Source organism: Typopeltis vanoorti, chromosome 5 (assembly GCF_054136105.1).
Source record: "Typopeltis vanoorti isolate ZY-2024b chromosome 5, IOZ_Tvanoo_1.0, whole genome shotgun sequence".
Classification (NCBI taxonomy): Eukaryota; Metazoa; Arthropoda; class Arachnida; order Uropygi; family Thelyphonidae; genus Typopeltis; species Typopeltis vanoorti.
The window spans coordinates 131,251,414-131,264,716 of record NC_143553.1 but is presented as its reverse complement, the minus strand read 5'-3'; the positions used below and the strand labels follow the sequence as shown (position 1 = coordinate 131,264,716).

Here is a 13,303-nt window from a genome sequence, read left to right as displayed (position 1 = left end):
AAACATGTTCGCCGAATGATTAGCATGTGATCACAATAATTGGCTCTTTTGTCGCATGCCGTGACTTTCTGCGGCAGTTTTAACGTGTGCCGGCCGATGCATTCAGAAAATCTACATTATATATATATAATGGTCTTTCGGATTTAACAGACACCCTCTCACCCGAATTAGTCTGTTATATATCGAGGTTTTACTGTAATGAATAAAAATATTACCATTTTTTTATGCAGTGATTTCTCAATTAACCAACCCTTAAATGGGTTATTGAGTCAACTCTGGTATATATATAACTATATTTTCAATTAACCAATGCTTCAATTATTCAATGAGCAAATTGATTTCTCAGTGCACTTAAGTAATTTGAGGAATTACTGGATTTATTTTAGAATTCAGCTTCAACTGAATATTCTGGAAGGATGTTTGGTGTGTGTATTTAAGCAGGAGCAAATGTCTGGTTACGTTCCTTAAGTTTAGAGCTATATGAAAGCTGCTATTAAAAATCAAATTCTGTTAACTATGTATAAAAAGATTTAGGTGTTGGTCATTCATAATAGCACTTCTTGGAATAATACCACCAAGAGAGGGAAAAAAAAATATACATTTATTAAACTTAAATTTTTGCCGATTTTCTACCCAGCATCTTTGGAGCAAATTATAACTGTGACAAGCACTGAACTAAATAATTGCAGAAAACAATTCAAATTTTGATTGAAAAAGAACTAATGTCCCCACATGGTGGCCTATGGACCAGATAACCATAAATTAATTTGGAGAAATCAAGGTCTCGAAAGGACAGTATCCCAGATCTTTGGTAAATTAAAGCAGCCATATGTTAAGGTTGGAAGAGTGCTTCATAATTGTTACCAATTCCAAAAATAGTCCAGACCAATAATGGCTTCTAATGTAAGAGCGATGTTTTCCTCCATCTAATCCTAATGTGAAGGAGTATCTAGAGCATTGTCTGCCAATCCCAACTTGCAATGCAATACAGATGATTGTGGATGTAATATTTGCATTTTCCATGGTAGATGTTAACTGATCTACCAATCTATCCTAAGTGGGCTAAACTGCAGGCACAAGGAACTTTACACACTGCAGGATGAAGTTGATCTTTAGGAGAATGCATGAAGGTAGCTAGCTAAATTAAAGGCTTGAAAATGGAATAGAGATATTTACAAAGAACTTTGGCTATTAATATAATAAATTTAGTTTAATCCTTTATCCAAGTGTGAGCAAACAAAGTTTGCGCCTGAAAGTATCTTCAGGACTGGGTTAAGGTGGTACACACCAGGGCAACTCGTTGCAAAGGTGGAGCAAGCTACCAACACTCCTATCCTAGTATCTCCTATAATGCAAAACACATCTCCTTGCGGATATGTCTATTGTTATGCATTAAGGGAAGGGCCACTACCCAGACCGGTTTCGACCTTTATTGAGGTCTCTTCAGTGGGAGCCAGGCCCAAGTTGAGATATCAGGCAGAAGCATTTGCAGGTCATCTCCACCTATAGGAATTGCCAATTGGTGTGCCACCCTTTTTTAATAAATTACTCTGGATTTAGAGAAAGATGTTGAAAGTTTATTTTCCACTTGGTTAGAGTATAATAAATTTAGTTTAATCCTTTATCCAAGTTTAATCCGTTATACCACCTTAACCCAGTCCTGAAGATACTTTCAGGCGCAAACTTTGTTTGCTCACACTTGGATAAAGGATTAAACTAAATTTATTATACTCTAACCAAGTGGAAAATAAACTTTCAACAACTTTGGCTATTTTTTCTGATGTATCCATTACATATGAATGATTTTGCTGTGATCCTGAGTATTGGTTGGAGGAATAAGGAATGCAAGTAGTATTTTATACAGACTGTAGCCAATGCCTAAAAAAAAAAAAAAAAGGCATTGCGAAGTATCTGAGTTCAGTTCTAAGAGCTGTGTCATCTGAACAAATAGCCTTGGCTTGGTGAGTAAGTGTTTAGAGGATTCTATATTGTTGGAAAGGGTCATGTGATTACTTATGTAAATACCTTCATGGAATATTGAGGAGAGTAGGATGGAGGAAATTGAGACTTGTGTCGTCTATGGAGCAAGCCAACAACAGAGACCATGCACATGGCAGTAATGAGCCTGTAGCAGCACCTCCGTAGCACAATTAGAAGGACAACGGTACATCACTCCCTTCAATGGAAAAGGTCCAAGTTCAATTCTCTTAATGACAGGAGGAATCTTTATAGATTATTTTAATTGAAGGTGAGTTAGCCGATATCATATGGAGGTAGCAGGGTTTTTTCTCCTGGAAACTCAAGTTTTTCATCCCACATACAGACAAATCGGCCTTCAGGACATACACAATTTAAAAAAATAAATGGGGAATAGATGGCATTAGTGTAAATGATGAGTTCTAGAGTAGGTGCCCTCCCTCAATGAGTCTTTGGACTCCTTGGAGATGTCGCATAATAATAATACCTTCCTGTACGAGTGCATTTTCTGTAAGTAGAAAAGGATAATGAGCCATTAGGAAGTCATGTCAGTAGTATATCTAAAAAAGGGAGAAGATTGTTACTTTCTTTTTTCTATGGTGAAATTTATTTTAAGATGTGCTAAAATGTACCTAATGCGTCTGGACCATGAGACCAAATAACAAACAACATAGTGCAACCAAACTAATTGGTTTAAGTGTGGATGTGTGAGTGCTTGGTTTTCAAAACAATCCATATAGAAGTTTGTTGGAGAGGGGGAGACTCATGATAGTTCCATCTAGCTATTTGAATATTTTTCATCCCCATAAAAAATAATGTGAATGATTCAATTATGTCAGAGGTAAATGGTCTATCAATTCGAGAATTGATTACCTGACTTCTTCAAATTAACTTTATCGCTTTCAAGCCCATAGAGGGCACCAGCTAAACACATCAGGTTCTGTTTCAGTGACAATTTTGTTTTCCACATCAGTGCATGTCACAGTTATAACTGTACTTTAATTGCTAGGTATTTTTTATTCTCTTGGTGTTGTCTATTCCATGAAGTGCTATTATGAGTAAGTATGCAGTTTTACTTGCTTTGTTTCTGGTATCATCATTTTTACAAAATAAAGATTTATTGTTACATAGACCATATATTTACAATGTACTTAAGCTCTTACAAATTGCCTACCAGTTTCGCTAGTAACTGACCAGCTTTCTCAAGGCTTGCATAGTACAAAAAAGGTTTCAAAATACAAAGAACTGTTAGTACCTGTTAGGTAGCTAGGGTGACCCATTCGCGTGACATAACTACTCAGCATCATGAACACGCATTACATGCAAACGCGTAATATGATTATTTGCGTACTGTAGCTCTGTTGAACTGAGGGAGTTAATTAGATTTTTCCAGGTATCGTTCAGAATGGCCCCTTGATTTCTGTTTAGGTTACTTCCCGTACGTAGTACAACTGCCGCTTCTTTAAATACTCTATGCCTGTAATCCTCGTCTACGTAGGGCATGGAGCTGTTATTCCAGTCTATAGTGTGGTTCGAAGTTGAAAAGTGATGTGCCAATCCCGAGGTGATCGTTCTGTTGTGATTAACATCGCCTATATGTTCTTTCTGTCTTATTTCCAGGCTTCTCGAAGTCTGTCCGATGTAGGAAAGACCGCACGTGCATGGAATATTATACACACCTGGATATTTATAAAATGGCACACTGTCTTTAGGGTATCTTAGGACCTGTCTTATGCTATTTGTTGGTTTAAATACAACCCTGATGTTATGTGTCTTTAACAATCTTGCAATTTTTGTTGAAGTTGAACCTATAAAGGGGATGACTGCTGTTGAGATATGCTGGGCGACTGTTCTTTCTTGTTGGTTATCTTTGTATAGAAATTTGTTGATGATGTGTCTAGGATAACCATTTTGTGATAGAGTTGTAGCTTCGTTCAACTTCGAACCACACTATAGACTGGAATAACAGCTCCAGGCCCTACGTAGACGAGGATTACAGGCATCGAGTATTTAAAGAAGCGGCAGTAGTACTACGTACGGGAAGTAACCTAAACAGAAATCAAGGGGCCATTCTGAACGATACCTGGAAAAATCTAATTAACTCCCTCAGTTCAACAGAGCTACAGTACGCAAATAATCATATTACGCGTTTGCATGTAACGCATGTTCATGATGCTGAGTAGTTATGTCACGCAAACGGGTCACCCTAGCTACCTAACAGGTACTAACGGTTCTTTGTATTTTGAAACCTTTTTTGCATTTACCTCTTTTTTGTACTATGCAAGCCTTGAGAAAGCTGGTCAGTTACTAGCGAAACTGGTAGGCAATTTGTAAGAGCTTAAGTACGTTGTAAATATATGGTCTACGTCACAATAAATCTTTATTTTGTAATACTTTATGACCAAAACATGTACAATTTAAATCATCATTTTTACTTGGCACAGTAAGACAACCATACACTTGATGACTGAGTATTATCCACCCTCATGCAGATAATAAAAGTGAAGCATATTGGCACACAGGAAAAACAGAACGAAAATGATTACAGAAAAATCTTCAGCCATTTTTTAAATCAGCATTTTAATAAAAGTTTTGATACAAGAAAAATTTATTCCAACACAGCGCTAATACATTAGGATGTAAAAAAATATCAACTAGCATCTACATACATCAGTACTATAACATACAGTACATTTTACAAAACAAAGAAAAAAAATAAGGAATATACTTTCAATGTAAATACAAAGCCACAGTATATACTAATAACATACAAATGCACATAATAATTTGACAGTCAATGCAAGGGAGCCACACAAAAATCCATATTACCTTATTCATACATACATTATTTTACTGCTATAAATTTAAAAATCCCCTATTAAAAATACATCACATAAGACCTTAGTATATATCTGAAAGAGAGAAAATATTCTTAAAAATTCACATTTCTATTTATAATTATCCAGTGTTGATTTATCATCTCACTTGGATAAATTTATTTTATAGAAATGCAGATTTAAAGTCTCAAGAATTAGAAGATCTTAAATTTCTAATCTAGTAGTACATTGTGTTGAACTGCAAAATTAATTTAAATATATATATATATATATATATATATATATACATAGATGTTATATATATGGACTGGAACATTCACTAATTAACCTTTTAATTATAGAATTTTCAATAATTAGTTGACATCATAGCAGAGGAGAACACTAAACTGTTATTACCATTTTTCTTCCTTTTTTGACCAATGTATTTATAAACTTGAGAAAATTTATATTTCAAAAGGGCTTTTACATGGATTAACATGACTTTCATCACAGTTTTAAAAATAACTAAAAGTTTGATAAGGATTGTTAGAGGAAAAAGTGAAATTGTAAATGCTATTTCTTAAATTTTTAAAGTCGGACCAAGATATTAATAGCAATTTTCAGTCACTATTTATTGAAAGGTTGCGGTTCCAGTGCTATTATAAAATAGTTACACAAATACCACACACGTGGAAAATAAAAGGCAAAAGATGCAGATATCAACCACCAGCTACAAAATTAATTTTAATGTTCATTTGTTAAATCCTTGGTTTCTTGCTCCTCCTTTACTCTTACAGAATGGAGGTAACATACGATACTGGCCAGCCAGAGGAACAGGTTGAATAACAAACTTATTTGTACAAAGTATAATCCCTAAACATCGGTGTAGTAAACAGTCGTTTTCCAATGCAGATGCTAGAAAATATTTAAGTCTGGTTTAAATATATAATCTTAAGTAATAAACTCACATACCATATGGGATGAAAATTTAAAAACTTTTAAAGCAAAGCCACTAAATATAATATTCACACTTAAGAACAGAATACAGTTTGAATACCCTCAAGCTATAAGGAAGATACTATGTCTCTGATTTATTGATTAAGGTGTGGACTGTGCCTGCCTTTAATTCACTCTGTGATGCTCATATTTGCCGACTTAATACCAACATTAGTTTTTCTTCTCTAAAAACATAATGATTTAACTGTCCACTTAAATATCAGGTAAGCAAGAAATATAAAAAGATGACTGTACTGAAATTATGAATATTATGATATATCTTTAATGTGAAAAGGTTATCACTATAACTGTTTAGCAATGGACTCTTTTATTTATTCTTTTGCACACTGTTAAAGGAGTGATGACAGTGATAGAAGATCAAGAAGTGGATCAGACAGGAAACACTGAAGTTAATATACAGGAGAAGAGAATGTTGAAGATAAGGGATAGATCAGAACAAATAGAGAAGCAATATAAAAGAAAGTCTAACGAGGTAAAAAAGCAGTCAGAATGGATTAGATCAAATGGTTAGAAGATCAACGCAATAATATACGAGAGTGGCCTGAAAAGTTCTCAGCCTACCAATGAAAAAACAAATTTATAATTTCAAAATTATTTTTATTTTTCAACATAATCTCCTTTAAGACTAATACATTTATTCCAGCGATCCTCCAGTGCCATTATCCCATCATTGTAGTGGTTCTCAACAAGATCTACAAAATACCCATCTACAGCTGCAATCACCTATTGATTCTAAGAAAAATGCTGACCAGTGAGGAAGAGTTTAGTTTTGGGAAGATATAGAAGTAAGAGGGAGCCAAACCTGGGGAATAGGGTGGATGTTCCAACAATTCATAGTGCAGATCCCTTAATTTTCCCATTGCCAAAACACCTTTGCGGGCAAGTGCATCGTCCTAATGAAAGACGATTTTTTTTCTTCTCAAACCGGGTCTTTTCTCACGAATTTTTTTTTTGTCTAGTCTGGTTAAAAGATCTGAGTAATATTCCCCAGTTATTGTTTTACCCTTTTCAAGATAATAGACAAAATACCTTTAGCATCACAAAACACTGATGCCATGACCTTTCCTACTGACGGAACCAACTTTGTCGTCTTTGGTGCTGAACAACTGTCAAATCAGTGGATTCTGTCCACTGATTTGACTGCTGTTTGGATTCTGGTGTGTAATGATGAATCCAAGTCTCATCCATAGTAATAAATTGATGCACAAAATCAGTTTTATTCTTGTTAAAACTCTCCAAGCACTGTTCAGAGATTTTCAAGCAAGTGCATTTTTGATCTGCTGTGAGCAAGTGCAGCACCCACCTTGTGCAAAGCTTTTTCATATGCAATTCTTCATGCAAAATATATCCTACAAGTTCTTTTGAAATGTCTATAGTCTCAGCAATTTCACACACTTTGACTCGCTGGTCATCCAATAACATATCGTGGACTTGATCACCGATTTCTGGTGGTGTTACACTTTTTGGACATCCTTCACGTGGATCATCTTCAAGGCTGTATGGCCACATTTAAACTTGGTAGCTCATTTATTAATTGTCGAAAACAAAGGAGAAGAGTGCTCATAAACTTTTATAAACTTCGAATGAAGTCTTTTGGTATTAAACCTTCTTTTACAAAGTATTTTATAACCGCACGATACTCAATTTTATCCATTTCAAGGGATACAGACAACACTTTTGCTTCAGACATCTGTATAAAACAAATTACTTGATAGAATGACTTGCAATTTCACATGGATGCTTATGACAGATGTACCAACTTAGAAAAAAAAAAATCATGCCAATAGTGTTGCATCTATGGTCGAGGCCAAGAACTTTTCAGACCACCCTTGTAGAACAGCACTTCTATTAATGATTATAACCATTAAAAGAAGGTGGCAACCAAAACAGATCACAATTAAAGATGAAAAAGACAAAGTACTGATATATAAAGATAAATTGTACAGTGGTGGACAAGAGACTGTAGTGAACTATACGAAGAAAAGCTAGATTTAGATGGAGTTAGGAAACTGATTGAAAAATTGAAGCAGATATCACCACCAGGTAAAAAAGCAATTGGATGGCGCTAAAACACAAAAAGATTACTGGTAATGGAGAAATGATTAAATATGGTAGCAAAAGTATGGTTACAGAAATGCACCAAATATATAATATGGTATGGAAGTAAGGAATGGAAAGTGCCAGAGGAATGGGTGAAATCGATATCAGTGACATTATACAAGAATGGAAATAAGCTAGAATGTAAAAATTATAGAACAATTGCTTTGACAAGTCACCTTAGTAAGGTGATGAAGTATGATATTGACAGAAAGATTGAGAACACAATTGGAAGCATATCTTGCAGACAAGCAAGCAGAATTTAGAAAAGACAGAAGTACAATTCAACAGATTTAAACAATGCAGTTAATAGAAGAAAAAGCTAGGAGAAAAAACATATATACTTGCTTTGTTGATTTTCAGAAGGCATTTGACAGTATTGACCAGAAAGTGACATTAGCAGTGCTAGAATCCTATGAAATTGATAGAAAACTAATAGCTATATTAAAAGATGTTTATAAGAATGCAATGGCAGCAGTTAGAAAAGGTGAGGATTTGGGAAAATGGTTTAAAACAAGCAGAGGTACTAGACAGGGGGGACCCAATATCATGAAGCATTTTCATCGCACATTTAGAAAGGGCGATGGACATGGATGCAAAAGGAATATCAGTACGTGGGATGAGAATTAACAATCTGAGATTTGCAGATGACATAGTTATTATTGAAGAAGATGAAAGAGAACTACAAGAAACATTGAAACTGTTAAATGAGGAAAGGAAGAGATTTGAACTTGTTATGAACTTGGAAAAAACAAAGACAATGGTATTTGGTGAGAAGTGGATGGAATGGATATTGAAAATGTACAACAATTCACATATTTTGGAAATAAAATGACATATGACTTGAACTGTAAAAAAGAAATGAAGATCAGGATTGTAAAGGGAAAGGCCACGGATAACGTCTGCAAATGAAATTAAGAGTACTAGAAACATGCATCTTTAGCAGTGTACTGCATGGATCTGAAACGTTGGTAATAAATAATTATTATTATTATTATTTCGGGCGACTCCAGGAGTCCTTAGACTCATCGAGGGAGGCCCTAAACATCATGTCCACACAACTATGCGATTACATTCTCACAGTATCTATCATACCTTGCCTTGAACTCGTTCACCATCATAGCACCCACAACAGACTCTGGCAGCTTATTCCACTCATTTACCACTCTAAAAGTAAAGAACCCAGCTCTAACACCCCTGCTAACCACACTCTTGCCCAGCTTCCATAGGTGTCCCCTAGTTCTCCCACCACCAGTCCTGATCTCAAAAATATCCTCTGAATTAATCCTATAGAATCCCTTTAGCAATTTGAATGTCTCAATCATATCTCCCCTCTTCTGCCTATCAACTAGTTTCTGCAACCCACAAATCTTCAACCTGTTCTCATATGGTTCATTCCATAGACCTGTTATCATCTTAGTCAGTCGCCTCTGGATCCTCTTCCACCTCCTCCCCATCAAGAAGGAACCGAGGTGACCAAATCTGGGCACAGTAGTCGAGATGAGGTCTTATCAAGGCTCGGTACAGAGGTACAATAACTTGCTTGTCTCTGCTCGTCAAGGTATTTTTCAACAACCAAGTGAGTTGATGAGCTGATTTAGCTACTTTTGCAATGTGCCCCCTAAACTTCATCTCCCTATCCACCAACACTCCCAAGTCCTGGCCTCAATCTCTTGGAGTACAGTTCCACCAATGTGGTATACTGCTGCTAATCTTTTCACCCCAAAATGCATAACCTTACATTCTGTCACATTAAATTGACATCCATTCTCGTTAGCCCAGAACTCCAATCTATCTAAGTCATCCTGCAAGACTTTGACATCTTCTGCATTCACTATTGCCCTACCCAACTTTGCATCATCAGCGAACAAATGAATTGTTCCACTTAGATCCTTCCCTATATCGTTAATGAACAGATTAAACAGCAGTGGTCCAAGAACAGAACCCTGCAGCACACCACTAGTCACAGGCCGTTTTTTGGACTCTACTCCTGAATAAACTACTCTTTGCTATCTCTCCATCAACCACCCAGCTATCCATCTCACCAACCCTATATCCATTCCCACATGTTGTAGTTTATGGATTAGTATTCCATGTGGTTTCCTGTCAAACGCCTTTGCTAGGTCCAGCAGTATCACTGTAAACCCATTTCCCTTATCCAGTTCAGCCGTCACCTTGTTATAAAACTTGAGCAAGTTACTGAAGCATGATCTACCCTTCACAAAGCCATGCTGTCTCCTGTACAGTATCTCATTTTCATCAATCCATTCCTGTATTTTTCCCTTGACTACTTTCTCCAAGACCTTGACAACGACTCCTGATATGCTGATCGGTCAGTAATTTGCAACCGTAGTCTTGGATACTCCTTTATGCAGTGAAACTATTTTCCCCTCTTTCCACACCTTCGGGACTAAACCAGACCTGAGACTCAGATTAAACAACATGGTCAAGGGCACTGATAATTCCTTAGCCGCTTCATGCAAGACCCGTGCCGGTATACCATCCACTCCCACAGATGTGTTCACATTAAGGTTCTGTAATAGACTAGTCACCTCCACTTCATTCATCACTATTCCCGTATAAACTAATGGTTCCTTCATTTTTTCAATGTCACCACCTGGAAGGAAGGAATAAGGAATGAAGAAAAATAATTTTGGCATTTGAAAGAACTTGTTACAGGAAGATTCTAAGAACAGGATGGATACAGAAAATCACAAATGAAGAGCTCTATCAGAAGATACAACCAAAGGAGAATTTAATGCAGAAGATTATACAACAGAAGCTGCAATTATTTGGAAACATCTGCAGATAACAACATTCATGTTTAGTATGATGGATGGTGTAACAGAAGAGGTAGACCATACAGAGAATGGATTGATGACATAAAGGAATGGTATGAAATGAGTTTACAGAAACTGTGACACTGGACAAAGAAGGGTGGAAGAGATAGTGAAGGAGGCATCAGACATCAATGGGCAGTGTGCTCATGGTTCGTGATGATGATACTGTTAAAGGAAAGAATAAGCACTACAATCACATCCTATAACTTTTCAGAATGGACCTCTTCCCTTTTGGTATGGTCTGATTCATAAAAAATAGATGAAGGGAAATGTGCTACTGCGATTGCTGTGGTTATGTACAAAAATCTAGTAGTCTACTAGTTTCATTTACTTTTTATACCATTCTTGGAGATTATTTTTAGATATAAAAAAAGAGACCTATACTGTATCACAGTTTACAGGAATCAAATCAATAGCTGAAAGATAGTTTAACAATGGATACATAATGTTAAAAAGGCTTAGCTGGAAGTATCATGCTTCAAAACATAATATTTATCATGTCCCAGGTCAGTGTGCAACATTTCTGATGAATGATGACAAGACATGGAATAAGATGTTTTTAAGACATTGAGTAAGTATGCATAGCATTTCTGATGTTTCTCTAAATTTTGTGCCAAAGTACAGAATGACCTTCACAGGTTGTATGACAGGCTAATCCAGATTTGTGTTTTCTCTTCCTTTCTACATTTTAAAATGTTCTGACATGCACATTTTGTTTATCTCTTGTAACATATGCCACATTAACAGCATATTTTATAAACACCTAAATTCTTGAGGGATGGATAACGTACATATCTTGAAATGTTGCACAACAGGGTAAACGTTATGTCATATTATCAAAATATTTTAGAAATTATGTCCAATAGATGTTGTACTTAAGTTATTCATCTCTATTCTCTATGTTGTTACAAATGTACTGCCCTGTAGCATTTCAATTATTCCCTTTTTTTTTTTTCCCTCAAGGGTAGAAATGTATCATGGAGGTGTCCTCCAGTATGTGATGGAAGGTTTTCTATATACCAATAATTGTAACATTCTCTTCAATATCTCTGATAAGATCACCCCTCCCCCCACCTGCAAAGAATTTCAAAAAAAAAATGAAATTTTTATGGAGCAAAAATTCAATGCATTTCAAATCTTTAATCCAAAATTTCGTTTTAAACAATGATGATATCATAGTGATATCAACTGTTCCATTGCATATAGCATAAACATTTATAAACCTTATTACACTTCCACAGTATTTCCAGTCTATTGTTAAGATTCTCCCTTCTGCATCCCTTCGGATATTACACAATGCCCTAAGAATAAGAACACCTACTCTAGTCCAGTTAAATTTTCTAAAGCTCCAATAAGAAAGAAGTAGATATCTATCTGTTAAAAAGTTTTTATACTGGCCTGGTTGGCTGAGTGGTTAGTATGTCTGCTCTCCAGCCAAGAGGCTATGGGTTTGAATCCTGCCATAGGCATGGATGTTTGTGAGTGTCCTACAAACTTTGTGTGGAAAGGGAATCTGCAACCCTATCACTTATTCTAGCAGAAGACTTCATTCTCAAAACCATGTGAGATATGAGAGTGACCATACGGCATCTACGGACGCCAAATGTGAAAATAATATCTGTATAAGTATGTTTCTTTGAGAAATAAAAACCTAATATTATGGCATAGCATAAGTTTCTATATAGTTTCTTGTTTAATTTGCCTATGGAATCCTTGTACATTGAATGAGGCAATGCAGAAAGGAGATGCTAAAATTAGTGAAGTGTTAAATCTTTAACTTCTAAATTTTGCATGAACCTGATGAGGTCTTCAATCTTTTGATAGATTACCTCATGATAAGTTAACAGTCACACTAGAGCAGATGGGGTTGGATATTAGATTAGTGCATTGGATTGGAGACTGGCTATCTGATAGGTATCAACAAGTTGTATGGGGGAGCGATATCCAGGAAAAGATAAAAGTCCTAGTGGAGTGCCTCAGGGGCCTGTTTTAGGACCATTACTGTTTAACTTATATATTAATGATATTGGTGAAGATTTGGATGGAGATATTCAGTTGTTTGCGGATGATGCAAAGTTGGGACAAACCATGAAGAGTAGAGAAGATGTTGTGGCCTTACAAGAAGACTTAAATAAATCGAGTGATTGGGCACGAAAATGGGGATGCGAGTTCAATGTTGCAAAATGTATGGTTTTAAAATTTGGAAAACAAAGATGGGATGCAGAATTTATGATTGGTGTGGATATTGTTGGAGGTGGAGGAAATATCTGGAGGTGATAGTGGATAAGGATCTGAAATTTAGGGGACACATCCAAAATTGTGAAGACAACACAAAGGTTTCTGGGAATGATGTGGAGGACACTGCCTTGTAGAAGTAAGAAGATTCTTGTTGCATTGTATAAGGCTTTGATTAGGCCACACATGGACTATTGTGCCCAGATTTGGTCACCTGGTTTTCAGAAGAACAAAGAGATGTTGGAAAGGATCCAGAGGCAACTGACTAAGGTAGTTTCTAACCTCTGGAATGTCGAGTATGTGGAAAGATTGAGAAGATGT

The 13,303-nt window shown here is 36.0% G+C and overlaps 1 protein-coding gene across 1 annotated transcript in view; it reads right to left on the bottom strand.

Moving 5' to 3' along the window:
* Positions 1-4,538: 4,538 nt before the first annotated feature.
* Positions 4,539-13,303, bottom strand: part of BNIP3 (BCL2 interacting protein 3) — a 147,484-nt gene continuing 138,719 nt past the window's right edge. The window contains exon 6 of the mRNA XM_090393334.1: positions 4,539-5,708. Within this exon, the coding sequence (XP_090249460.1) occupies positions 5,645-5,708 (64 nt within the window). The 3' untranslated portion in view covers positions 4,539-5,644. The remainder of the gene's footprint in view (positions 5,709-13,303) is intronic.